Source organism: Passer montanus, unplaced genomic scaffold (genome assembly GCF_014805655.1).
Source record: "Passer montanus isolate IOZ18808 unplaced genomic scaffold, ASM1480565v1 scaffold410, whole genome shotgun sequence".
In the NCBI taxonomy this organism is placed as follows: domain Eukaryota; kingdom Metazoa; phylum Chordata; class Aves; order Passeriformes; family Passeridae; genus Passer; species Passer montanus.
In genome coordinates this window covers 1-25,887 of record NW_024368931.1, presented here as the reverse complement: position 1 = coordinate 25,887, position 25,887 = coordinate 1, and the positions used below count along the sequence as shown (strand labels likewise).

The 25,887-nt window shown below is 53.5% G+C and overlaps 2 protein-coding genes and 2 pseudogenes across 2 annotated transcripts; 1 reads left to right on the top strand and 3 right to left on the bottom strand.

Annotated features, from left to right (window-relative positions):
• Nucleotides 1-2,809: 2,809 nt before the first annotated feature.
• On the top strand, nucleotides 2,810-4,364 carry LOC120507201 (annotated as a pseudogene).
• Nucleotides 4,365-9,983: 5,619 nt separating this feature from the next.
• On the bottom strand, nucleotides 9,984-13,897 carry LOC120507200 (NAD(P)(+)--arginine ADP-ribosyltransferase 2-like). The gene is made up of 4 exons (XM_039719546.1): nucleotides 13,152-13,897; nucleotides 12,392-12,444; nucleotides 10,772-10,965; nucleotides 9,984-10,049 (listed from the first exon to the last, which is right to left on the bottom strand). Exons 1-4 carry the CDS (start codon nucleotides 13,895-13,897, stop codon nucleotides 9,984-9,986), a joined length of 1,059 nt encoding a protein of 352 aa, XP_039575480.1.
• A 448-nt stretch (nucleotides 13,898-14,345) lies between these two features.
• Nucleotides 14,346-15,095, bottom strand: LOC120507199 (NAD(P)(+)--arginine ADP-ribosyltransferase 2-like). The gene has a single exon (XM_039719545.1). The coding sequence runs from the start codon at nucleotides 15,093-15,095 to the stop codon at nucleotides 14,346-14,348; it is 750 nt and encodes a 249-aa protein (XP_039575479.1).
• Nucleotides 15,096-19,865: 4,770 nt separating this feature from the next.
• On the bottom strand, nucleotides 19,866-20,615 carry LOC120507204 (annotated as a pseudogene).
• Between the last annotated feature and the right edge of the window lie 5,272 nt (nucleotides 20,616-25,887).

The following is a 25,887-nucleotide window of genomic DNA, read 5'->3' as shown; positions in this document are numbered from 1 at the left end:
GTAACTCCCAATAAGCATGTCAGGCCCTCACCAACTGATGCTGCAATTTGTAAAGGAGAAAAGCACCAGGAAAGCTCTGGGGAATCGATGCAATGCGGACTCATCCATGGCCTCAGATCCTCAGTGTCCCATAGGACAAAACGGTGAGGTCTGTTACAGAGCAATGACCAATATGTTTTCAAAAGAGCCCTTTGAATTCAAAACCAGCACCTCCAGGCATCAGTGAAAAAGGAAATATTTCTGGGGATTACTGGCAAATGGATTTTCTGAGCTACCACGACAACATGGGCTCAGGTATCTCCTGGTGTTGGTGGATCCCTTTTTTGGGGCTCCTTCTGCCACAGCAACAAGGCCAGGGAAGCCCAGGCATCACTGAAAGAGGAAACAATCCTGGGGATTACTGGCAAATGGATTTTCTGAGCTACCACACCAACATGGGCTCAGGTGTCTCCTGGTGTTGGTGGATCCTTTTTTTCGGGCTCCAGAACTCCTTCTGCCACACCAACAAGGCCAGGGCAGTCACGCTGGCACTCCCCCAAGAGACATACCACGACAACATGGGCTCAGGTATCTCCTGGTGTTGGTGGATCCCTTTTTTGGGGCTCCTTCTGCCACAGCAACAAGGCCAGGGAAGCCATCCCCCAGAGACCATCCCCAGGCCGAAGGTGCCTACAGGGATGTCATCCGATAGGGGACCCCAACAGGTATCTGAGGTGTGGCAGCAACTCAGTGAGCACTGGGGAGTGGGACTGGGGGGAACTGGGGGAACACGGGACGGTGGGATTTACTGGCAAATGGATTTTCTGAGCTACCACACCAACATGGGCTCAGGTGTCTCCTGGTGTTGGTGGATCCTTTTTTTCGGGCTCCAGAACTCCTTCTGCCACACCAACAAGGCCAGGGCAGTCACGCTGGCACTCCCCCAAGAGACACCCCAGGCTGAAGGTGCCTACAGGGATGTCATCTGATAGGGGACCCCAACTGGTATCTGAGGTGTGGCAGCAACTCAGTGAGCAGTGGGGAGTGGGACTGGGAAGAACGGGGGGTGACATGGAACCCAGGATTGGGGTCGTGGGGGGTGAGTAATAAGAGAGAGAACAGAAAGTTTCAGATCCCTTAATGGCAATCCCTTTTTTGGGGCTCCTTCTGCCACAGCAACAAGGCCAGGGAAGCCATCCCCCAGAGACCATCCCCAGGCCGAAGGTGCCTACAGGGATGTCATCCGATAGGGGACCCCAACAGGTATCTGAGGTGTGGCAGCAACTCAGTGAGCACTGGGGAGTGGGACTGGGGGGAACTGGGGGAACACGGGACGGTGGGATTTGGGTTGTGGGGGGCGAGCAATAAGAGAACAGAAAGTTTCAGATTCCTTAATGGTGCTGGAGAGAGCTTATAGATGAAGGGGCAAAAGCAAGGAAAGGAAGTAGAAGTGTGGATACCCAGGATGAACGTGGATGGAATCCATGAAGAAACAGATAAAGGGAGATCCAGTGAGGTTCTTTTGCAAATTCTGGACCACATTAGGAGCAGTGCCTGCAAAAAGCAGAAGTTGCAGGAAAGGCCATCTGGCATATCGGGGCACTCAGTGAAAACCACACGCAGACACTCCTTTGGGTGACCCTCCAGTTCTATAAAAGGACTTCCAGAAAAAGACAGAACCATGCAATTTTTTTCCTGCGAAAATTATGTAACTGCATTAGCTAAGAAGCCCCATTCAATAAATATTTATAGTTACAATGGATAAATACCCCATGGCAAAATGCCCCCTGACATGCAGGACCAGTAGAGATCTGCTGTGAGTCCAAGATGATAAAGATAAAGAATTCCAGCTTTCTGATACCTCCAGTTCCATCGGGGAGTTCGCTCTCGTGGACTTCAGTATCAGAGGCTGGGGAACACTGGCGACAGTTCAGGGGGGAACATAAGACAGGGATTCTGCAGTGGGGCCATGGGAGACTCCAGGGGGATGTTGTGCGGGCAGGGGTTGATCCCTGGATTTGGGTTGGGATCCTGGTGTGACATGAAATGGGTAATGGGACATGGAGCAGGTTTTGGGTCTGGGAGAGGGAGCGGGGGGACACTGTGGGGGTGAGGGAGTGGCTTTAGGAATTTGGGTGAAGTCCCAGAGGGGCCTGGGGTTGCAAGAGGGTTGCAGAGGATTGGCAGCTGGCTTGAGTTGCTGGGGAGTACTGGCGGGACAACGGAAGGGTAAACAGGGGACTGGAATTGGCACGGGGGGGCTGGTGGGACACTGAGGGGACACTGGAGAGGTCAGGGATTGTTCTCAGGGTTTGGGCTGGGGTGACACTACTGGGGGAAGGGACACAAGACTGGGAGTAGGGTTATGGGGCTGGTGGGCTCAGGAATGCCACAGGGTGGGACACAGAAGTGGCATCTAGGGGAGGCATTGTAGGAGTGAGATTGGGGTCCTGGTGGGTGCTGATGGGGGGGCAGGGAGTGACCCCAGAATTATAATTCAGTTCCTGGTGTTCTAGGAGGACACTAAGCATTTGGGACATGGGACCATGGGAGTGGAATTGTTGTTCTGAGGAGAGTCCATGAATGACCCCAGGATTTGGGATCAGCATCCCAAGATGTGTCCAGGGGGTTTCTAGCTGAAGCTGGCCCCCACCACCAGTTGAAACCAGTTCCCCTCCTCAGCCCCTCAGGGAGGAACCCTTCCCACGTACTCCGGTGTGCCCCAATTGTCCCCTCAGTGTGCCACTCTTTTTACCCCAGAGTCCCACACTGCTCATGGTGGCTCCTCCCTGTCATGGCTCTCCTGGCTCACACCCTGGCACTGCTGGCAATGACCGTGGCCACTGTGGCCACCAAGGTGGTGCCCCTGGACATGGCCCAGGACTCCTTCCATGTCCAGTACCGGGGCTGCAGCCACGCCATGAATGCAGCCTTGCCCGCCCTCTACAACTCCGAGTACCAGATGAATCCTCACTTCTCCTGGAGCTGGTTTCATGCTCATGCTCAGTGGCACAAATGGGGCTCTCCTGTGTCCTCTCTGGTGTCCCCATGGCCTACACAATGATGTACCTATACAGGGAGTTCAGCGCAGCCATGGGCATGGCTGGGAGTTCCCGCCAGGAATCCCAGACAACTTCCACTTCAAAGTGCTGCATTTCCTGCTGACCCAGGTACTCGTCACACTGAGGCACGCTCAGAATGGGCAGTGTCACCACGTCTTCTGGGGTGTGCATGATGTCCACTTTCAGGCACAGCGTGGCCGGAGGATCCGGTTTGGTCAATTTACATCGACGTCACTGAGCACAGAGATCGCCCAGAAATACGAAACAGACACCATATTCGAGGTTCACACATGCCACAGTATGGACATTTTTGCTTTTTCCTATGATCCTAGCAACCGTGAGGTGTTGATCCCACCCTTTGAGACCTTCAAGGTCACCAAAGTCACCCAGAATGGGAAGAAGACGTGGATCAGTCTCTGCTCCACTGGGACCTTCAGCAAATACAGCTGCTCATGGCTGAGAGGTGATGCCACACAGGACAGCCTGGGGCGATGGGGACACCCACCCACTGTGGCCTTGGGGACAGCCATGATAAGGCACAGGGGACAATGACACTCACTGGGGATGAGGGACAGGGGCATCCACTGCGTGTGGTGGGATATGGATATCCGCAGCTGGAAACAAGGACAGGGATACCCAAAGCTGGGGATAGCCACAGTGTACAGGGTACACCCATGACAGGGCACAGGGGTTGGAGACACTCCCTGAGACTTTGGGGACAGGAACAACACATGCTGGGGACACCAAATTTGGGGACACCCATTGTGGGCATGGGGACAGGAACATGCATGACAGGGCACAGAGATGGGGATCCCCACCTCTGGGAGGGAACACGGCCACAGACACCCCTGTCACTGGACAACTAGAACAGGGACAGAGACACGGACCCCCCATACTGACCCTGTCACTCCCCACCCAAGGCAATGCTGTGGGGATGGGCACTGTGTGTTGGATGTGGGAGAGCCGGGACCCCCTGTGGCACTCCCTGAACCCCCCATGGCACTCCCTGACCTCCTTGGCACTCCCTGTTACCCCCTTGGCACTCCCTGACTCCCCTTGACGCCTGTCACTCCAAAGACCACCATGATGCCCCTGATCTCTTTAGTTCCTGTATCACCCCCATGCCCTTCCAGACATCCTGTCACCTCATGGCCCCAAACTCACCTGTCACCCCAACCCCCCCATGATGGCTGCAACTGACCCCTTCACTCTCCACATGTTCCCCCTCACTCCCCTCTTTGTCCCCTGGGAGGGAGCATCCCCAGGGACCCCTTCCACCTCCTGGCCACTACAGCCCTGGCAGTGGCCACCAGAATTCTCTGAGCCATGAGGCCACTAAGGACACCCAGGTCACTGTGGTCGCTGTGGCAATCGTGGCCACCACGATCACCAAGATCCCTCAATCACAAGGTTGCCACAGCCACTGTGACCTCTGTGCACACAAAAACCTCTGTGCAAAGCAATTCTATAAAATAATTCTATCAAAACAATTCCATTAAATAATTATGATAAAGCTGGTGGAAAGATATCATTCTTAAGCAGGGCTTGATGTCACTCCCCACACTAAGACTCGTGGGAACATCTCTTTCTCTCAACCTCAAGGTGGATCCTTGGGGAGCATTCCCTTCTCGAGGGAGAAATCTCACACACATTTCATTTCCAGCAGGAATTGGGGATGGGAATCTCTGTCTGAGAGGGGATGGAATAGAAAAGATAGTTAAGGGGTATCCCTGAAAGTGAAGGTGCACTCTTGACTGAGTGCCAAGACACACCTGGCCATAGTCTTTCCTTTACTGTCTTTGTTTCCTATTGTTCTTTATTAACTTCTTAAATTTTTACAGGAGAGTGAATGTGTATTGAACACTAAATGACTGTAGGACAAAACTGTCAGGTCTGTTACAGAGCAATGCCCAATGTGATTTAAAAAAATCCATTTGAATTCAAAACTTTCAATGCCGGGCATCACTGAAAGAGGAAACACTTCCAATGAAAACTGCCAAATGGATTTTCTGAGCTACGACGCCAACATGGGCTCAGGTGTCTCCTGGTGTTGGTGGATCCTTTTTTGGGGTCCAGAACTTCTCCTGCCACACCAACAAGGCCAGGGAAGTTACCCAGGCACTCCCCAAGAGATCACCCCAAGGCTCAAGGCACCTAGAGGAATGCCATCTGATAGGTGACCCATACTGGTATCTGAGGTGCGGCAGCAACTCAGTGAGCAGTGGGGAAAAGGGACTGGGAGGAACTGGGACAAACATGGGACAGTTGGAGTGGGATTGGGGTCATGGGGGTGAGCTAAAAGAGAGAGAATAGAAAGTTTCAGATCCCTTAAAGATACTAGATTGAGCTTAAAATGAACGGGCAAAATCAAGGAATGGCAGTAGAAATTTGGATACCCAGGATGAACACAGATGGAATCCATGGAGGAACAGATAAAGAGAACTCCTGGGAGGGTCTTTTGCAAATTCTGGACCACAGAATGAGCAGCGCCTGCAAAAAGCAGAAGTTGCAGGAAAAGCCATCTGGCATATTGGGGCACTCAGTGAAAAAATCAAACCCAGAATGACCCTCCAGTTCTATAAAAGGACTTCCAGAAAGAGGCAGAACCATGCAAATTATTTCCAGAGAAAGTCATGTATCTGTATTAGCTAAGAAGCCCCTTTTAATGAATATTTATAATTGTGGTGGAAAAATACTCAGTGGCAAAATCCCCCCCTGAGCTGCAAGACCAGGAGAAATCTGCTGTGAGTTTGAGGTGAGAAAGAATTGTGACTTTCTGATACCTCCAGTTCCATCAGGGAGTTCACTCCAGCCAATTTCAGTATCAGAGCCTCATGGGCAATGAGGTCATTTGAGACAGGCACACGGGCCTGGGATTGTGGAGTGGGGCCATGGGAGGCACCAGGGGACATTGTGGGAACAGGGGGTGACCCCTGCATTTGAGATGGAGTCCTGGGGTGACACCAGAAGCGTCACAGGACTTGGAGTGGAACTGGGGTCTGGGAGAGGGCCAAGGAAGACACTGGGTCTGCTGAGGGAGTGGCTTTAGGGATTTAGTGGAGGTTTGTAATCAGCCCGGCATCACAAGAGGGTTGCAGAGGATTGGGACCAAGATTGAGTTCCTGAGGAGCACTGGGGGGGCATCAGAAGGGTAAACACAGGACTGGGATTGGGATGGAGCTGGTGAGGCACTGAGGGGACACTGGGGAGGTCAGAGATTGTCCCCAGGGTTTGGGCTGGGGAACTGCAGAGGGGCTGGGGTGACACTAGGGGGAAGGGACACAGGACTGGGAGTGGGCTTGTGGGGCTTGTGGGCACAGGAGTGACACTGGGGGGAAGGCAGCAGTGGAGTCAAGGGGGGCATTGTGGCAGTGGGAGTGGGATCATGGGGCACACTGCTGGGGGGGCAGGGAGTGACCCCATAATTTGAACCATGGTCCTGGGGGGATGTGAGGCCTCAAATGGTTGAGGATATGAGACCATGGGAATAGGATTGTATCCTGGCGGTCTGAGGGGCACTGGGGAGTCCTGATGGACAGATGGGAGAAAGGGGTCTATGGGGAGAACAGAGGTTGTCCGAAAACCAACTACAATAATATAACCATAAATCAATTAAACTTCTGTTAATGCACAAGCAATATTCATTCCTTAATTGTGAGAGCTAATCATCGTTATCCATCTCTATACAAAGCTCTGGCTGCCCCACTTCAGGAACGGTTCAAGACCAGGTTGGGTGGGGCCTGGAGCAGCCTGGCCCTGGGGTGTCGGAACCCAGGACATTCCTCTGGGCGCCCTGGATGGCTCAGAGATCCTGGCAGGGGCTCGGAGACCCTGGCAGGAAGCCGAAGACACTAGGGAATTCAAGCTCAATCCATGGAGCAAATTACCAACTTTGTGTGAAGAATTACAGGTCACAAAATTTTAAATAGCATAAGAGCGGAGACCCTGGCAGGAAGCCAAAGACACTTGGGAATTCAAGCTCAACACATGGAGCAAATTACCAACTTTGTATGAAGAATTACAGGTCACAAAAGTTTAAATAGCATAACAACTGTTCTTCTTTCTTCTTCTTCCTAGCCTCCATCTTCTTGGTGATGGTGGCACTTTGGGATTGGTGTAAAGTAGACAGTCACTGTTTAACATAGGTGACAGATATTGGAACATAAATGCATATATCAATTACGTGTTTTAAAGTATAAAAGACAACATGGGCCCCTTGGGAGGGCAGTGTGCCTCGGACTGACCTCCTGAACAGACCTCAGCAAGCCAGACAGAAAATGTTTCATATAAGAAATAATAAACAACCTTGAGAACGACACCCGAAGAGTTCTGATTTCTTCTTCAACATCTGGGCTGGGGAAAAGAGACTTTTAATATATCTCGGGGTCATCATGACCAGAGGAGATCCCGAGATAGGGGAAGATGTCCCTGCCCATGGCAGGGCTGGCACCGCACGGGCTTTAAGGTCGCTCCATCCCAAACCATTGCAGAGCCCCGGGGCCGGGATGGGGCGGGCGCTCGGCAGCGCCTGCAGCTCGTGCTGCCGCCTGCTGGTGGCACCCGGAACTGCAGACGGGAGCGGCGCATGCGCAGTGCCGCTGATTTCCTGTACTCACTGCTGCCCTCCTGTGGACAATTCCCGAACTGCAACTGCCGGAATCCCCAAATCCCAGAATGGGTCAGGCTGGAAGGAACCATAGGGGGTATTTGGCCCAACATCCCAGCTCAGGCAGCATCATCCCAGAGCACAGGATTGGGTCTAGAGCAGCTCATAAATGGACATGGCACTGGAAGTAACTGGACACAGCAATCCTGACATGTCTCCCTGGGCAGGACAGAGTGGCACGGTCACTCCCTGACCTCCTGGCCCTGTTCTTCCCAATGCTCCCTGGATCCCTCCTGACCCCAGGTCACATAGCCAGCTCCACTGGTCACCCACCAACACCTCCAGATCTTTCTCCAGAGCTGCTCCAGCAGGTCAACCCCAGCCTGGACTGGGGACTGCCGACTGTCAATCCCCAGGGGCAGATCCTACCTTTGCCCTCTTTAACGTCCCAATTTCCAGCCTTTAAGATCCCCCTGAACTGCAGGATGTGTCAGGATGCTTTGCTTGGAATGTGCCCAAGGGTCAATGCCCCATTTGTGGCCATTGGGGCTGCATTGAGAGGGGTCTGGTGCTGATTTTGGTGCTGAATTGGGCTAAAACTAGCCCAAATCACCAACTTTGAATTGGAAAATGAGAGTGAAGCATCAGTGATGAGCCTGTCAGTCCATCACCTGACCTTGGGAATGTCCAGTCCCCTCTCAGACAGAGATTCCTCTCCCCTGTTCCTGCTTGGAATGAAACGTGTGTGAGGTTCCTGCCACTGGATGGGGATGCTCCCCAGGAGAGGAGGTTGAGAGAAGGAGATATTCCCATGCGTGTTGATGTGGGGAGTGACCTCGAGCCCTGCTAAGAATTTTGCCATTTTGCTGGCTGTGACAGATTTATTTAATGGAATTCTTTTGATAGAATTATTTATTAGAATTGCTTTGCACAATGGTCTTGGTGGCCACACTGGCCAGGGTAGCTGTGTGGCCTTGTGGCTGAGGGAGTCTTGATGATCATGGTGGCCGTGGTTGCCACAGTGACCACAGTGACTCTGGTGGCCTTGGTGGCTTGGTGTCCAGAGGATCCTGGTGGCCACTGCCAGGACAACGGTGGCCTGGAGGCATCCTCTGAGTTGCAAAGGGGCCATGGGGATGCTCCCACCTGGGGGACAAAGAGGTGCATAATGGGAGACCATGGGGGCAGTGAGGTGGTCGGGGATGGCCATAATGGGGTGTTCAGGGTGACAGGAGTGATGGGGGCAATGATGTCACAGGTGACAGGGGGTCAGGGAGGCCACAGGCGATATCAGGGACCAGGCAGATCCAGGGATCATGGTGGGCTTAAGGGTGACAAGAGTCAGGGTTTGCCATGGGGTTGACAGGGGGTGACAGGCGTTCTGAGAAGGGGTTCCTTGGAGGGTCCCAGCCCACCCACATTTGACACACAGGGCCTGTACTAACAGCACTACTTTTGGTGGGGAGGGACAGGACTGCTACAAGGGGCTCCCTGTTTCTGTCCCTGTCCCTGTCCACCCCTGGCAGTGGTGTCCCTGTCTCGGTCTCCTCCCAGTGACCTCGTGAACAGACCTCAGCAAGCCAGACAGAAAATGTTTCATATAAGAAATAATAAACAACCTTGAGAACGACACCCGAAGAGTTCTGATTTCTTCTTCAACATCTGGGCTGGGGAAAAGAGACTTTTAATATATCTCGGGGTCATCATGACCAGAGGGAACTGCAGACGGGAGCGGCGCATGCGCAGTGCCGCTGATTTCCTGTACTCACTGCTGCCCTCCTGTGGACAATTCCCGAACTGCAACTGCCAGAATCCCCAAATCCCAGAATGGGTCAGGCTGGAAGGAACCATAGGGGGTATTTGGCCCAACATCCCAGCTCAGGCAGCATCATCCCAGAGCACAGGATTGGGTCTAGAGCAGCTCATAAATGGACATGGCACTGGAAGTAACTGGACACAGCAATCCTGACATGTCTCCCTGGGCAGGACAGAGTGGCACGGTCACTCCCTGACCTCCTGGCCCTGTTCTTCCCAATGCTCCCTGGATCCCTCCTGACCCCAGGTCACATAGCCAGCTCCACTGGTCACCCACCAACACCTCCAGATCTTTCTCCAGAGCTGCTCCAGCAGGTCAACCCCAGCCTGGACTGGGGACTGCCGACTGTCAATCCCCAGGGGCAGATCCTACCTTTGCCCTCTTTAACGTCCCAAAATTCCCGAACTGCAACTGCCAGAATCCCCAAATCCCAGAATGGGTCGGGCTGGAAGGATCCAGAGCGGGCACCTGGCCCAACCTCCCAGCTCAGGCAGCGTCATCCCAGAGCATAGGATTGGTTCTAGAGCAGCCCGTAAATGGACATTGCAATGGACACAACTGGACACAGCACTCCTGATGTGTCTCCCTGGGCAGGACAGAGTGGCACGGTCACTCCCTGACCTCCTGGCCCTGTTCTTCCCAATGCTCCCTGGATCCCTCCTGACCCCAGGTCACATAGCCAGCTCCACTGGTCACCCACCAACACCTCCAGAGCTGCTCCAGCAGGTGCCCCCCCAGCCTGGACTGGGAACTGCCGGCTGTCAATCCCCAGAGCCAGATCCTACTCTTGCCCTCTTTAACCTCTCAGTTTCCAGCCTTTAAGATCCCCCTGAACTGCAGGATGTGTCAGGATGCTTTGCTTGGAATGTGCCCAAGGGTCAATGCCCCATTTGTGGCCATTGGGGCTGCATTGAGAGGGGTCTGGTGCTGATTTTGGTGCTGAATTGGGCTAAAACTAGCCCAAATCACCAACTTTGAATTGGAAAATGAGAGTGAAGCATCAGTGATGAGCCTGTCAGTCCATCACCTGACCTTGGGAATGTCCAGTCCCCTCTCAGACAGAGATTCCTCTCCCCTGTTCCTGCTTGGAATGAAACGTGTGTGAGGTTCCTGCCACTGGATGGGGATGCTCCCCAGGAGAGGAGGTTGAGAGAAGGAGATATTCCCATGCGTGTTGATGTGGGGAGTGACCTCGAGCCCTGCTAAGAATTTTGCCATTTTGCTGGCTGTGACAGATTTATTTAATGGAATTCTTTTGATAGAATTATTTATTAGAATTGCTTTGCACAATGGTCTTGGTGGCCACACTGGCCAGGGTAGCTGTGTGGCCTTGTGGCTGAGGGAGTCTTGATGATCATGGTGGCCGTGGTTGCCACAGTGACCACAGTGACTCTGGTGGCCTTGGTGGCTTGGTGTCCAGAGGATCCTGGTGGCCACTGCCAGGACAACGGTGGCCTGGAGGCATCCTCTGAGTTGCAAAGGGGCCATGGGGATGCTCCCAGCTGGGGGACAAAGAGGTGCATAATGGAAGACCATGGGGGCAGTGAGGTGGTCGGGGATGGCCATAATGGGGTGTTCAGGGTGACAGGAGTGATGGGGGCAATGATGTCACAGGTGACAGGGGGTCAGGGAGGCCACAGGCGATATCAGGGACCAGGCAGATCCAGGGATCATGGTGGGCTTAAGGGTGACAAGAGTCAGGGTTTGCCATGGGGTTGACAGGGGGTGACAGGCGTTCTGAGAAGGGGTTCCTTGGAGGGTCCCAGCCCACCCACATTTGACACACAGGGCCTGTACTAACAGCACTACTTTTGGTGGGGAGGGACAGGACTGCTACAAGGGGCTCCCTGTTTCTGTCCCTGTCCCTGTCCACCCCTGGCAGTGGTGTCCCTGTCTCGGTCTCCTCCCAGATGTGGGAGTCTCCATCTCTGAGCCCTGCCATGGGCGTACCTATCCACATGCCTAAAATCAGTGTCCCCGGATTTGGTGTCCCTAGCATAGGGTGTCCCTGTCTCCAAACAATCAGTGAGTGTCCCCACTCTGTGTGCCCTGTCATGGGCGTCCCCTGTCAACAGCTGGTGTCCGCAGAATTGGGTATTGCTGCCCACCCACCCACAGTGGATGCCTCTGTCCCCCATGCTCACTGTCCCCTGTGACTTATCATGGGTGTCCCCATCGCCCCAGGATGTCTCCTGTGGTATCACATCACAGCCACGCGCAGTTGTGTTTGCTGAAGGTCCCGGTGGAACGGAGACTGATCCATGCCCTCTTCCCATTCCGGGTGACTTTGGTGACCTTGAAGGTTTCGTATGGAGGGATCAGCACTTCTCGGTTGCTCAGATAGAAGGAAAAAGCCTGGATGTCCACACCATGACAAGTGTGAACATCGAACATGGTGTTCTGGTGCTGATTTTGGTGCTGAATTTGACTAAAACTAGCCCAAATCACCAACCTCGAAGTGAAAATTGAGGGTGAAGCATCAGTGCTGAGCCTGTCAGTCCATCACCTGACCTGGGGAACATCCAGTCCCCTCTCAGACAGAGATTCCTCTCCCCTGTTCCTGCTTGGAATGAAACGTGTGTGAGGTTCCTGCCACTGGATGGGGATGCTCCCCAGGAGAGGAGGTTGAGAGAAGGAGATATTCCCATGCGTGTTGATGTGGGGAGTGACCTCGAGCCCTGCTAAGAATTTTGCCATTTTGCTGGCTGTGACAGATTTATTTAATGGAATTCTTTTGATAGAATTATTTATTAGAATTGCTTTGCACAATGGTCTTGGTGGCCACACTGGCCAGGGTAGCTGTGTGGCCTTGTGGCTGAGGGAGTCTTGATGATCATGGTGGCCGTGGTTGCCACAGTGACCACAGTGACTCTGGTGGCCTTGGTGGCTTGGTGTCCAGAGGATCCTGGTGGCCACTGCCAGGACAACGGTGGCCTGGAGGCATCCTCTGAGTTGCAAAGGGGCCATGGGGATGCTCCCACCTGGGGGACAAAGAGGTGCATAATGGAAGACCATGGGGGGAGTGAGGTGGTCGGGGATGGCCATAATGGGGTGTTCAGGGTGACAGGAGTGATGGGGGCAATGATGTCACAGGTGACAGGGGGTCAGGGAGGCCACAGGCGATGTCAGGGACCAGGCAGGTCCAGGGATCCTGGTGGGCTTAGGGGTGACAAGGGTCAGGGTTTGCCATGGGGTTGACAGGGGGTGACAGGAGTTCTAAGAAGGGGTTCCTTGGAGGGTCCCAGCCCACCCACATTTGACACACAGGGCCTGTACTAACAGCACTACTTTTGGTGGGGAGGGACAGGACTGCTACAAGGGGCTCCCTGTTTCTGTCCCTGTCCCTGTCCACCCCTGGCAGTGGTGTCCCTGTCTCGGTCTCCTCCCAGATGTGGGAGTCTCCATCTCTGAGCCCTGCCATGGGCGTACCTATCCACATGCCTAAAATCAGTGTCCCCGGATTTGGTGTCCCTAGCATAGGGTGTCCCTGTCTCCAAACAATCAGTGAGTGTCCCCACTCTGTGTGCCCTGTCATGGGCGTCCCCTGTCAACAGCTGGTGTCCGCAGAATTGGGTATTGCTGCCCACCCACCCACAGTGGATGCCTCTGTCCCCCATGCTCACTGTCCCCTGTGACTTATCATGGGTGTCCCCATCGCCCCAGGATGTCTCCTGTGGTATCACATCACAGCCACGCGCAGTTGTGTTTGCTGAAGGTCCCGGTGGAACGGAGACTGATCCATGCCCTCTTCCCATTCCGGGTGACTTTGGTGACCTTGAAGGTTTCGTATGGAGGGATCAGCACTTCTCGGTTGCTCAGATAGAAGGAAAAAGCCTGGATGTCCACACCATGACAAGTGTGAACATCGAACATGGTGTCCGTCCCGTATTTCTGGGCAATCTCTTTGCTCAGCGACGTCGATGTGAACTGACCAAACCGGACCCTCTGACCACGCCGTGCCTGGAACTGGACATCATGCACACCCCGGAACACGTGGCGACACTGCCTGTTCTGAGCATGCCTCAGTGTCACCAGTGCCTTGGTCAGCAGGAAATGCAGCGTTTTGAAGTGGAAGTTGTTCCGATATTCCTGGTGGGAGCGCCCAGCCGCGCGCACAGCCGTGTTGAAGTCCTTGTAAATGTCCTTCGTTGTGTAGGCCATGAGAGCGATGGCCTGGGCTGGAGACACCAGAGGGGAGACAGGGGAGCCCCTCTTGCGCCACTCAGCCTCGGCCTTCACCCATGTCTGGGCAAAGAGAGGATTCACCTGGGACTCAAAGTAGTACAGAGACGGCAACGCCGTGGTCATGGCATGGCCACAGCCCCGATACTGGTCATCGAAGGAGTCCCGGGCCATGTCCAGGGGCACCACCTTGAGGGCCACCGTGGCCACAGTCATTGCCAGCAGTGCCACAGTGTGAGCCAGGAGGGCCATGGCGCAGAAGGGCAACCACAAGCAGTGTGGGACACTGGCAGAAAAAGAAGAACACACTCAGGGGACATTTAGGGCACACAGGGGTACATAGGAAGGGTTCCTCCCTGAGGGGCTGAGGAGGGGAACTGGTTCCAGCTGGTGGGAAGGGGTTCCGTTTCAGCTGGAAGCTCCCTGGACACATCCCAGGATGCTGAGCTTAAAGGCTAGGCTCATACCTGGACTCCCCTCAGAACCCCAAGACAGCAATCCCACTCCCATGATCCCATGTCCCCAACACTTAGTGTCCTCCTAGAACCCCAGAAAATTATATCACAACAGCTGGTGTCCGCAGAATTGGGTATTGCTGCCCACCCACCCACAGTGGATGCCTCTGTCCCCCATGCTCACTGTCCCCTGTGACTTATCATGGGTGTCCCCATCGCCCCAGGATGTCTCCTGTGGTATCACATCACAGCCACGCGCAGTTGTGTTTGCTGAAGGTCCCGGTGGAACGGAGACTGATCCATGCCCTCTTCCCATTCCGGGTGACTTTGGTGACCTTGAAGGTTTCGTATGGAGGGATCAGCACTTCTCGGTTGCTCAGATAGAAGGAAAAAGCCTGGATGTCCACACCATGACAAGTGTGAACATCGAACATGGTGTCCGTCCCGTATTTCTGGGCAATCTCTTTGCTCAGCGACGTCGATGTGAACTGACCAAACCGGACCCTCTGACCACGCCGTGCCTGGAACTGGACATCATGCACACCCCGGAACACGTGGCGACACTGCCTGTTCTGAGCATGCCTCAGTGTCACCAGTGCCTTGGTCAGCAGGAAATGCAGCGTTTTGAAGTGGAAGTTGTTCCGATATTCCTGGTGGGAGCGCCCAGCCGCGCGCACAGCCGTGTTGAAGTCCTTGTAAATGTCCTTCGTTGTGTAGGCCATGAGAGCGATGGCCTGGGCTGGAGACACCAGAGGGGAGACAGGGGAGCCCCTCTTGCGCCACTCAGCCTCGGCCTTCACCCATGTCTGGGCAAAGAGAGGATTCACCTGGGACTCAAAGTAGTACAGAGACGGCAACGCCGTGGTCATGGCATGGCCACAGCCCCGATACTGGTCATCGAAGGAGTCCCGGGCCATGTCCAGGGGAACCACCTTGAGGGCCACCGTGGCCACAGTCATTGCCAGCAGTGCCACAGTGTGAGCCAGGAGGGCCATGGCGCAGAAGGGCAACCACAAGCAGTGTGGGACACTGGCAGAAAAAGAAGAACACTCTCAGGGGACACTTAGGGCACACAGGGGTACATGGGAAGGGTTCCCGCCTGAAGGGCTGAGGAGGGGAACTGGTTCCAGCTGGTGGGAAGTTGGCCCGTTTCAGCTGGAAGCTCCCTGGACACATCCCAGGATGCTGAGCTTAAAGGCTAGGCTCATACCTGGACTCCCCTCAGAACCCCAAGACAGCAATCCCACTCCCATGATCCCATGTCCCCAACACTTAGTGTCCTCCTAGAACCCCAGAAAATTATATCAAATTCTGGGGTCACTCCCTGTCCCCCCAGCAGTGCCACCCTGGACCTCACTTCTGTGTCCCCCCCAGGGTAATCCCTGTGCCCAGCAGACACAGAAACTCTCTCCCTTCCCCATGTCAGCTCCCCGCAGATTGTCAACCTGCCCAAATCCTGGAGAAAATCCCTGACATCCCTAGTGTCCCCTCAGTGCCCCACCAACCCGCAATCCCAATCCCAGTCCTGTGTTTACCCTTCTGTTTTCCTCCCCAGTGCTCTCCAGGATCTCAGTCTTGTTCCCACACCTCTTTAGACATGTTGTGAACATGGGCCCTTCCAGGACTGCACCCAAATTTCTAAAGCCAATCCCTCTCCCCACCACTGTCCCCAAGGTCCCTCTCCCAGACCCAAGTCCTCCTCCAAGTCCTGTCACCCATTTCATGTCACCCCATGACCCCAAACCATATCCAGAAGTCATCCTCTGCCCCCCACAACACCACCCTGGTGTCCTACATGGCCCCACTTCACAATCCCTCTCGCAGGGGTGCCTGGGTGACTTCCCTGGCCTTGTTGCTGTGGCAGGAGAAGTCCTGGGCCTGCCAAGAAGGGATCCACCAACACCAGGTGATACCTGAGCCCATGTTGATGTGGTAGCTCAGAAAATCCCTTTGCCAGTAATCTCCAGGAGTGTTTCCTCTTTCAGTGATGCCTGGTGGTGATGGTTTTGATTTCAAAGGGTTCTTTTAAAAACACATCGGGCATTGCTTTGTAATAGACCTGACAGTTTTGTCCTATAGTCACTGAGTATGGAAAACACACGCTCACTCTCCTGTAAAAATTTAAGCAGTTTAATAAAGGACAGTAGGAGACAAAGAGAGTAAAGCAAAGATTACAGCCAGGTGTGTCTTGGCACTCAGCCAAGAGTGCGCCTTCACCTTCAGGAATACTGCTTAAAGACCCTTTCTATTACATCAACTCGTTGCATGTTCACAGACCCTTATGCATAGTAAACTTTTTCCACAAACTACTTTATATGTTCTAAGAACTGTTTACCATGGCTCATCCTTGGGTCCACATTTTCAGAGCATGCAGATTCCCTGGTTGTATTTTTAGTCCTTTTTTATCTCCTCCAATTTTTGAGAAGAGGTGCACGCCCTCCCTCCACATGTCCCTGACAACCTGAACAACCAGGGTTGCCCGATGGAAAGGACACAGGGGGAGGAAAAAGGGATTATAGGGAGAACAGAGGGAATCCAAAAACCACATCACAATAACAAAGTTACGCATCAAAAGAAATTCAAATCTAACAAAACTCCCCTTAACAAATACACACCCACACCCACACCCACACACACACGCACACGCACACACACACACACACACACACGCACACACTATTCATCTCTCTTTGCGAGAGCCAATCATCATTCTACCCATCTATAACACCATCCAACACCCCCAGGTCCTTCTCCAGAGCTACTCCACTTGGTCCCCTCCAGGCAGGGCTGGCAGTGAGGATTGTCCCTCCCCAGGGACAGGACCTGCCCTTCCCCGCCTGAACGTGCTCAGTGACGTCGATGTGAATTGACCAAAGCGGACCCTCTGGCCAGGCTGCGTCTTGAAATGAACCTCACGAACACCCCGGAAGACGTGGCGACACTGCCTGTTCTGAGCGTGCCTCAGTGTCACCACGGCATCGGTCAGCAGGAAATGCAGCGTTTTGAAGTGGAAGTTGTCCCGGTATTCCTGGCGGGAGCGCCCAGCCACGTGCACAGCTGCGTTGAACTCCCTGTATAGGTACTTCATTGTGTAGGCCATGACAGCAACTGCCTGCCATGGGGATGCCAGAGGGGAGACAGGAGAGCCCCGTTTGCGCCACTCAGCATGAGCATGAAACCAGCCCCAGGCAAAGTGAGGATTCATCTGGTACTCGAAGTTGTAGAGGGCGGGCAAGGCTGCAGCCATGGCAGGACCACAGCCCCGATACTGGTCATCGAAGGAGTCCCGGGCCATGTCCAGGGGAACCACCTTGAGGGCCACCGTGGCCACAGTCATTGCCAGCAGTGCCACAGTGTGAGCCAGGAGGGCCATGGCGCAGAAGGGCAACCACAAGCAGTGTGGGACACTGGCAGAAGTTCCCCCCAGTCCCACTCCCCGCTGCTCACTGAGTCGCTGCCACACCTCAGATACCAGTTGGTGTCCCCTATCAGATGACATCCCTGTAGGCACCTTGAGCCTGGGGATGATCTCTCGCAGGGGTGCCTGGGTGACTTCCCTGGCCTTGTTGGTGTGGTTGGAGAAGTTCTGGACCCGCCAAGAAGGGATCCACCAACACCAGGAGATACCTGAGCCCATGTTGGTGTGGTATCTCAGAAAATCTATTTGGCAATTTTCATTGGAAGTGTTTCCTCTTTCAGTGATGCCTGGAGGTGATGATTTTGAATTCAAAGGGTTTTTTTTAAACACATCAGCCATTGCTCTGTAACAGACCTGACATTTTTGTCCTATAGTCACTGAGTATTGAATACACATTCACTCTCCTGTGGAAATTTCAGAAGTTTAATAAAGGACAATATGAGATACAGACAGTAAAGCAAAGATTACGGCCAGGTGTGTCTTGGCACTCAGCCAAGAGTGCACTTTCACCTTCAGGGGTACCCCTTAAATACTTTTCCATTAAATCAGTCTGTTGCATATTCATAGACCCTAAAGCATAGTAAACTTTTTCCACAAACTACTTTACATCTTCCAAGAACTGTTTAGCATGGCTCATCCTTGGGACCGACTCTTTAGAGCATGCAGATTCCTTGGTTTGGTTTTGGCCTTTTTTATCACCTCCAGTTTTTGGGCACAGGTGCACGCCCTCCCTCCACGTGTCCCTGACAACCTGAACAAGCAGGGTTAGCCAATGGTAACCTATACAAGGAGTTCAACCCTAATGGATGGCAATGACACAGAGGGAGGAACAGGGGATTGTAGGGAGAACAGAGGGAGTCCAAAAACCACATCACAATAACAAAGTTACACATCAAAAGAAATCCAAATCCAACAAAATTTCCTTTAACACACACACACTCAATATTTATCTCTTAAATGTGAGAGCCCATCATCATTCTACTCATCTGTAACACCCATCAGCACCCCCAGGTCCTTCTCCAGAGCTGCTCCAGCAGGTCCTGCCCAGAGGGGACTGGACCTGAGGGCTGTCCCTCCCCAGGAACAGAATCTGCCTCTCCCCTCTTGAACATCACCATGTCCTGCCTTTAAGGTCCCCCTGAATGGCAGGATGTGGCAGGATGCTCTGCCCGGAATGTGCCCAAGGGACAATCCCTGTTTGTGGCCATTGTGCTGATTTTGTTGCCTAATTGGGCTAAAACCTGCCCAAATCACCAACCCCGAACTGACAACTGAGGATAAAACACCAGAGTTGAGCGTGACTGTCCATCAGGTGACCCTGGGAATGTCCAGTCCCCTCTCAGACAAACAGTCCTCTCCCCTGTTCCTGCTGGAAATGAAATGTGTGTCAAGTTCCTCCCTCGGGAAGGGGATGCTCCCCAAGTCCTCCTTGAGGCTGAGAGAAAGAGATGCTCCCATGAGTGTTGGTGTGGGGAGTGACATTGAGCCCTGTTTAAGAATTGTCACTTTTTGCTGGCTTTGTCAGATTTATTTAACGGAATTGTTATGATTGAAATATTTAACAGAATTGTTTGCACAATGGCCTTGGTGGGCACAGTGGTCACAGTGGCTGTGGCAGCCTTGGAGCTGAGGGAGTCTTGGTGATGATGGTGGTCACGGCTGCCACAGTGACCACAGAGACCTTGGTGACCTTGGTGGCCTAGAGGTCAGAAGATCCTGGGGACGCTCCCATCTGTGGGACAAAGACGGGTATAATGGAAGACCATGTGGAGAGCGAGGGGGTTGGGAATGGCCAAAATGGGGGCTAGGGGTGGCAGGAGAGATGGGGGCCATGAGGTGACAGGTGACAGGATGTCGTGGGTGGGAGGTTATGGTGGGTAGAGGTGCTAGGTAGGTCAGCGGGGTCATGGTGGGCTTAGGGATGACAGGGGTCAGGGGTAGTCAGGGTTTGCCATGGCGGGTGACAGGGGGTGACAGGGGTTCAGGGAGTGCTGTGGGGGGTCATGGCCCATCCACATCCAGCACATGGGGCCCATCCCAACAGGACTGTTTTGGCAGGGAGGGACAGGGTCGGTATGTGGAGGGCCCAGTCTCTGTCCTCCCCTGGCAAGGGTGTTCCTGTCCCTTCCCAGAATTGGGAATCCCCATCCCTGTGCCCTGTCATGGATGTTCTTGCCCTTGAGCCCTCAATGGGTGTCCCCAAATTTGAGGTCACCAGCACTGGGTGTCCTTCTCCCCACAAACACACAGTGAGTGCTCCTGTCCCCCATGCCCCGTGCATATCATTATCCCCTGTGCCATATCATGGGTGTCCCCATAGCCCCAGGCTGTCCCCTGTGCTGTTACCTCACAGCCACGCGCAGTTGTGTTTGCTGAAGGTCCCAGCGGAGTGGAGACTGATCCATGTCCTCCTCCCATTCTGGGTGACCTTGGTGACCTTGAACGTCTCGAAGGGTGGGATCAGCCCCTCCTCCTCCCCTGGATACACGGAAAACTGCCGGATGTCCACCCCATGGCATGTGTGCACCTCAAAAATCGTGTCTGTCCCAAAGTGCAGAGCAATCTCTTTACGCAGCGACGTCGATGCAAATTGACCAAACCGGACCCTCTAGCCACGCCGTGCCTGGAAACGAACGTCACGCACGCCCCGGAACACACGGTGACACTTGGCTTTCTGAGCGTGCCTCAGTGTCTCCAGTGCCTGGGTCAGCAGGAAATGCAGCGTTTTGAAGTGGAAGTTGTCCCGGTATTCCTGGCGGGAGCGCCCAGCTGTGCGCACGGCCGCATTGAAGTCCTTGTGCACGTGCTGCGACGTGTAGGCCATGAGAGCCACGGCTTGCCATGGGGACGCCAGAGGGGACACAGGAGAGCCCCGTTTGCGCCACTCAGCATCAGCATGAAACCAGCCCCAGGCAAAGTGAGGATTCTTCCGGTACTCAAAGTTGTAGAGGGCTGGCAATGCTGTAATCATGGCAGGGCCACAGCCCTGGTAGTGGTCATCAAAGGAATCCTGGGCCATGTCCAGAGGCACTACTTTGATGGCCACAGTGGCCACAGTCATTGTCAGCAGTGCCAGGGTGTGAGCCAGGAAGGCCATGATGGAGAGGGGCCACCACCACCTGTGTGTGACACTGGGGGACACAAGAGGGGCACACTGAGGGGACAAATACGGCACACATCATCAGGGGAAGGGTTCCTCCCTGAGGGGCTGGGTGGGGGAGTGGGGGGGCTAGCCCTTTGAGGTGGGGGCAGCACCTTTGTCTAGAACGCCCCATTGTGTGATGCTGAGCCCAATTCCTGGGGTCATTCCAGGACTCCCCTCCGAACCCCAGGACAGCAATCCCACTCCCATGGTCCAATGTCCTCAACCTTTAGAGTCCTCCTAGAACCCAGGAACTTAATTCAAATTCTGGGGTCACTCCCTGTCCCCCCAGCAGTGCCCCCCTGGACCCCACTTCTGTGTCCCTCCCAGTCTTGTAACTCTGCCTAGCAGCCCCATTACCCCACTCCCAGTCCCATATCACTTCCCCCCTAGTGCCAACCAGTCCAAACCCTGGGAAAAATCCCTATCCTCCTTAGTGTCCCCTCAGAGCCCCAACAGGCCCCCATCACAATCCCAGTCCTGTGTTTACCCTTCCATTGTCCCCCCAGTGCTCCCCAAGATCTTAAGCCTGCTCCCAGCCCTCTGCAACACTCTTGTGAACCCGGGCCCCTCAGAATCTGCACCCCCCAGCCACTCCCTCACCCGCCCAGTGTCCCCCAGATCCCTCTCCAAGACCCAAATCCCAATTCCGGTCCCATTAACCATTTTATGTCACCCCAGAACTCCCGTCAAAATCCAGAGGTCACTCCCTGCACCCCACAGTATTGCCCTGGATCCCCCCATAACCCCACTCCACAATCCCAGTCCCATGTCCCTCCCACAAATGTTCCCAGTGTCCCCCCAGCACCTGATACCGAAATCAGCAGGAGTGAACTCCCTGATGGAACTGGAGGGATCAGAAAGCCGGAATTCTTTATCAGCTCGGAATCACAGCAGATTTCTCCTGGTCCTGCAGCTCAGGGGAGACTTTGCCATGGGGTATTTATTCATCCTTATTATAAATATTCATTAAAAGGGGCTTCTTAGCTAATGCAGATAGATCACTTTCTCTGGAATTAATTTGCATGGATCTGCCTTTTTCTGGAAGTCCTTTTATGGTACTGGAGGGTCATCTAAAGGGGTTTCTGGGTGTGGTTTTCACTGCGTGCCCCAATATGCCAGATGACCTTTCCTGCAACTTCTGCTTTGTGCAGGTGCTGCTCCTTCTGCCCAGAACTCACAAAAGACCCTCACTGCAGTGTCTTTATCTGTTTCTCCGTGGGTTCCATCCACATCCATCCTGGGCATCCACACTTCTACCTCCTTTTTTTGCTTTTGCCCATTTATCTTTAAGCTCTATTGAGCACTACTGTAGGATCTGAAAATTCCTTTCTCTCTCTTATAGCTCACAACCCACATCCCCAATCCCACTCTCACATTCCCATGCAAAGGTAGCAACTCACTTGACATTCACTTTGAGCATTGCTCACGACCATGGAGCAATATGCATAGAAAGACTTCCATTTCAGCACAGGGATCTCTAATTAGATGTAAAGAATTATTGTCCCTGCTCAATACCACCCAGCTGCCCAAAGAAGTGGCCGTACTACAATCCAGGCCACACCACCTTGGGGATTGAAAAATCCAGGTGGGAAATAGACTTGCAATAAAGCTGCAAGAGAGGTTCTGCAACAAAGCATCCTGGTGATAATTCCTGAGAAAGGAATTTCACCCCCAGAAGTGAGGCCTGGATAGAGTTGGGCAGATTGAAAATTGGCTGCTTATCTAAAAGCCCACAATAAAGAGGCTGGGTGGGTGGGTGGGTGAGAGGTAACTCCCAATAACCATGTCAGGCCCTCCCCAACTGATGCTGCAATTTGTAAAGGAGAAAAGCACCAGGAATGCTCTGGGGAATCGATGCAATGGGGATCAGTCTGTGGCCTCAGATCCTCAGTGTCCCATAGGACAAACTTTTCATGTCTGTTACAGAGCAATGTCCGATATGTTTTCAAAAGAGCCCTTTGAATTCAACACCATCACCTCCAGGCATCACTGAAAGAGGAAACACTCCCAGAGATTACTGGCAAATGCATTTTCTGAGCTACCATGACAACATAGGCTCAGGGGTCTCCTGGTGTTGGTGGATCCCTTTTTTGGGGTCCAGAACTTCTCCTGCCACACCAACAAGGCCAGGGCAGTCACCCAGGCACTCCCCCAAGAGAACATCCCCAGACTCAAGGTGCCTACAGGGATGTCATTTGATAGGGGACCCCAACTGGTATCTGAGGCATGGGAGCAACTCACAGAGCAGAGGGACTGGGGGACTGGGGGAAACTGGGGGAACATGGGACCATGGGAATGGGATCATAGGGGATGAGCAATAAGAGAGAGAATAGAATGTTTCAGATCCCTTAATGCTGCTGGATAGAGCTTGAACACTAACAGCCAAAGCAAGGAAAGGAGGTAGAAGTGTGGATATAGAGGATGAACATGGATGGAATCCATGGAGAAACAGTTAAGGAAACTGCAGTGAGGGTCTTTTGCAAATTCCTGGCCACATTAGGAGCAGTGCCTGCAGAAAGCAGAAGTTTCAGGAAAGGTCATCTGGCATATTGGGGCACTCAGTGAAAACCACACGCAGAAACCCCTTTGGATGACCCTCCAGTACTATAAAAGGACTTCCAGAAAAAGACAGAACCATGCAAATTAATTCCAGAGAAAGTAATGTATCTGTATTAGCTAAGAAGCCCCTTCTAATGAATATTTATAATTGTGGTCAAAAAATACCCAGTGGCAAAATCCCCCTCTTGAGCTGCAGGTCCAGGAGAGTTCTGCTGTGAGTCCGAGCTGATAAAGAATTGTGACTTTCTGATACTTCCAGTTCCATCTGGGAGTTCACTCCTGCCAATTTCAGTATCAGGGACTGGTGGGCAATGGGGTCATTTGAGGCCGGCACACAGGCCTGGGATTGTGGAGTGGGGCCATGGGAGGCACCAGGGGACATTGTGGGAGCAGGGGTTGACCCCTGGATTTGGGTTGGAGTCCTGGGGTGACACCGAAAGTGTCACAGGACTGGGAGTGGAACCTGGGTCTGGGAGAGGGCCAAGGAGGACACTGGGGCTGGTGAGGGAATGGCTTTAGGGATTCAGTGGAGGTTTGTAATCAGTCCGGCATCACAAGAGGGTTACAGAGGACTGGGAGCAGGCTTGAGGTCCAGGGGAGCACTGGGGGGACATCAGAAGATTAAACACAGGACTGGGATTGGGATGGAGCTGGTGAGGCACTGAGGGGACAATGGGGAGGTCAGAGATTGTCCCCAGGGTTTGGGGCTGTGGTGACATGGAGTGAATTTGAATCATGGTCCTTAGGGCCTGGGAGGCCGCTAATGATTGAGACTATGAGACCATGGCAGTGGGATTGTTGTCCTGGGGGTCTCAGGGACACTGGGGAGTCCTGGAATGACCCCAGGTTTTCAGATCTGCATTCCAGGATGTGTCCAGGGATCTTCTATCCAGAGCTGCCCCTTCCTCTGGGCTGACCACCCCTACACCCACCTCAGCCCCTCACAAAGGGAGCCTTCCCATGTACCCCTGTGTGCCCTGATTGTCCCTTTGGCATGTCCCTCTTGGTCCCCCTAGTGTCCCACACCAGTCCCTTGGCTTCTCCCCACCATGGCCGTCCAGGCTCGCACGCTGGCACTGCTGGCAATATAATTGCACGGGGGTACATGGGAAGGCTCCCTTTGTGAGGGGCTGAGGTGGGGGCAGGGGGGAGGTCAGCCAAGGAGAAGGGGACAGCTCCAGTTAGAAGACTACTGGTCACATCCTGGAATGCAGATCTGAATACCTGGAGTCATTCCAGGACTCCCCAGTGTCCCTATGACCCCCAGGACAACAATCCCACTCCCATGGTCTCATATTCTCAACCCTTTGTGGCCTCCCAGACCCCAAGACCATGATTCAAATTCTGGAGTCACTCCCTGCCCCCCCAGCAGTGTGCCCCATGACCCCAATCCCACTCCCACAATGCCCCCCTTGACTCCACTGCTGTCTTCCCCCCAGTGTCATTCCTGTGCCCACAAGCCCCACAACCCCACTCCCAGTCCTGCGCCCCTTCCCCCCTAGTGTCACCACAGCCCTTCTGCAGTTCCCCAGCCCAAACCCTGGGGACAATCCCTGACCTCCCCAGTGTCCCACCAGTCCTGCCCCAATCCCAGTCCTGTGTTTGCCCTTCTGATGTTGCCCCAGTGCTCCTCAGGAACTCAAGCCTGTTCCCAATCCTCTGCAATCCCCTTGTGATTACAAACCTCCACTAAATCCCTAAAGCCATTCCCTCACCAGCCCCAGTGTCCTCCTTGGCCCTCTCCCAGACCCCACTTCCACTCCAAGTCTTGTGACCCTTTTGGTGTCACCCCAGGACTCCAACCTGTCGGGGTCAGCTGTTACTTGTCTCTGCCCCAGCACGGGAAAAGGTGGTTCTGGGCAGGCCACGCTTTGAAGAAAGAGTCTGGACTCTTGCTTTTTTGGTCTTCAGTTGAGTTTATTGTTCCTTCTCTACAGAGTTTTTCTGTCTGTCCAGCTGAGGTCTGATCAGCAAGACAGCCAAGGGCACTCTCTCCCGCCCACGGGGCGGTTGTCTCTTTTATAGTGAAAATTACGTATAAGATATTTACCTTCTATTTCCAATACTTTTCACCCTTGTTGGCAAGTGCACCTTCACCATGAACCAATCCACACATGCCGACATCATCCTGAACATGGATGCCAAGGAGAAGAAAGAAGAAGGACAGGGCACACCCAAATCCCTCCATCTTGGGACTCCTGACCCCCATGTACAGGATTCTAAATCCCCCTGTACAAGGCTCAAAACCCCCCTGTACAGTGCTCCAAAATTTTTCCCTTCACCCTGTGATTGCTACTACTATACTACTTAAAATTTTGTGGCCTGTAATTCTTTATATAAGGTTGGCAATTTGCTCCATGAATTAAGATCTAATTTCCAGGTGTCTTTGGCTTCCTGCCAGGGTCTCTGAGCCCCTGCCAAGGCTTTGAGACATCCAGGGCATCCAGAGAGATGCCCTGGGTTCCGACACCAACCCAAGTCCAGGGGTCACCCCCTGCTCTCATAATGTCCTCTGGTGCCTCCCATGGCTCCACTCCACAATCCCAGACCCATGTGCCTGTCTCAAATGACCCCATTTCCCACCAGGCTCTGATACTAAAATGTGAAGCCCTGATGGAACTGCAGGTATCAGAAAACAGGAATTCTTTATCAACTTGAACTCACA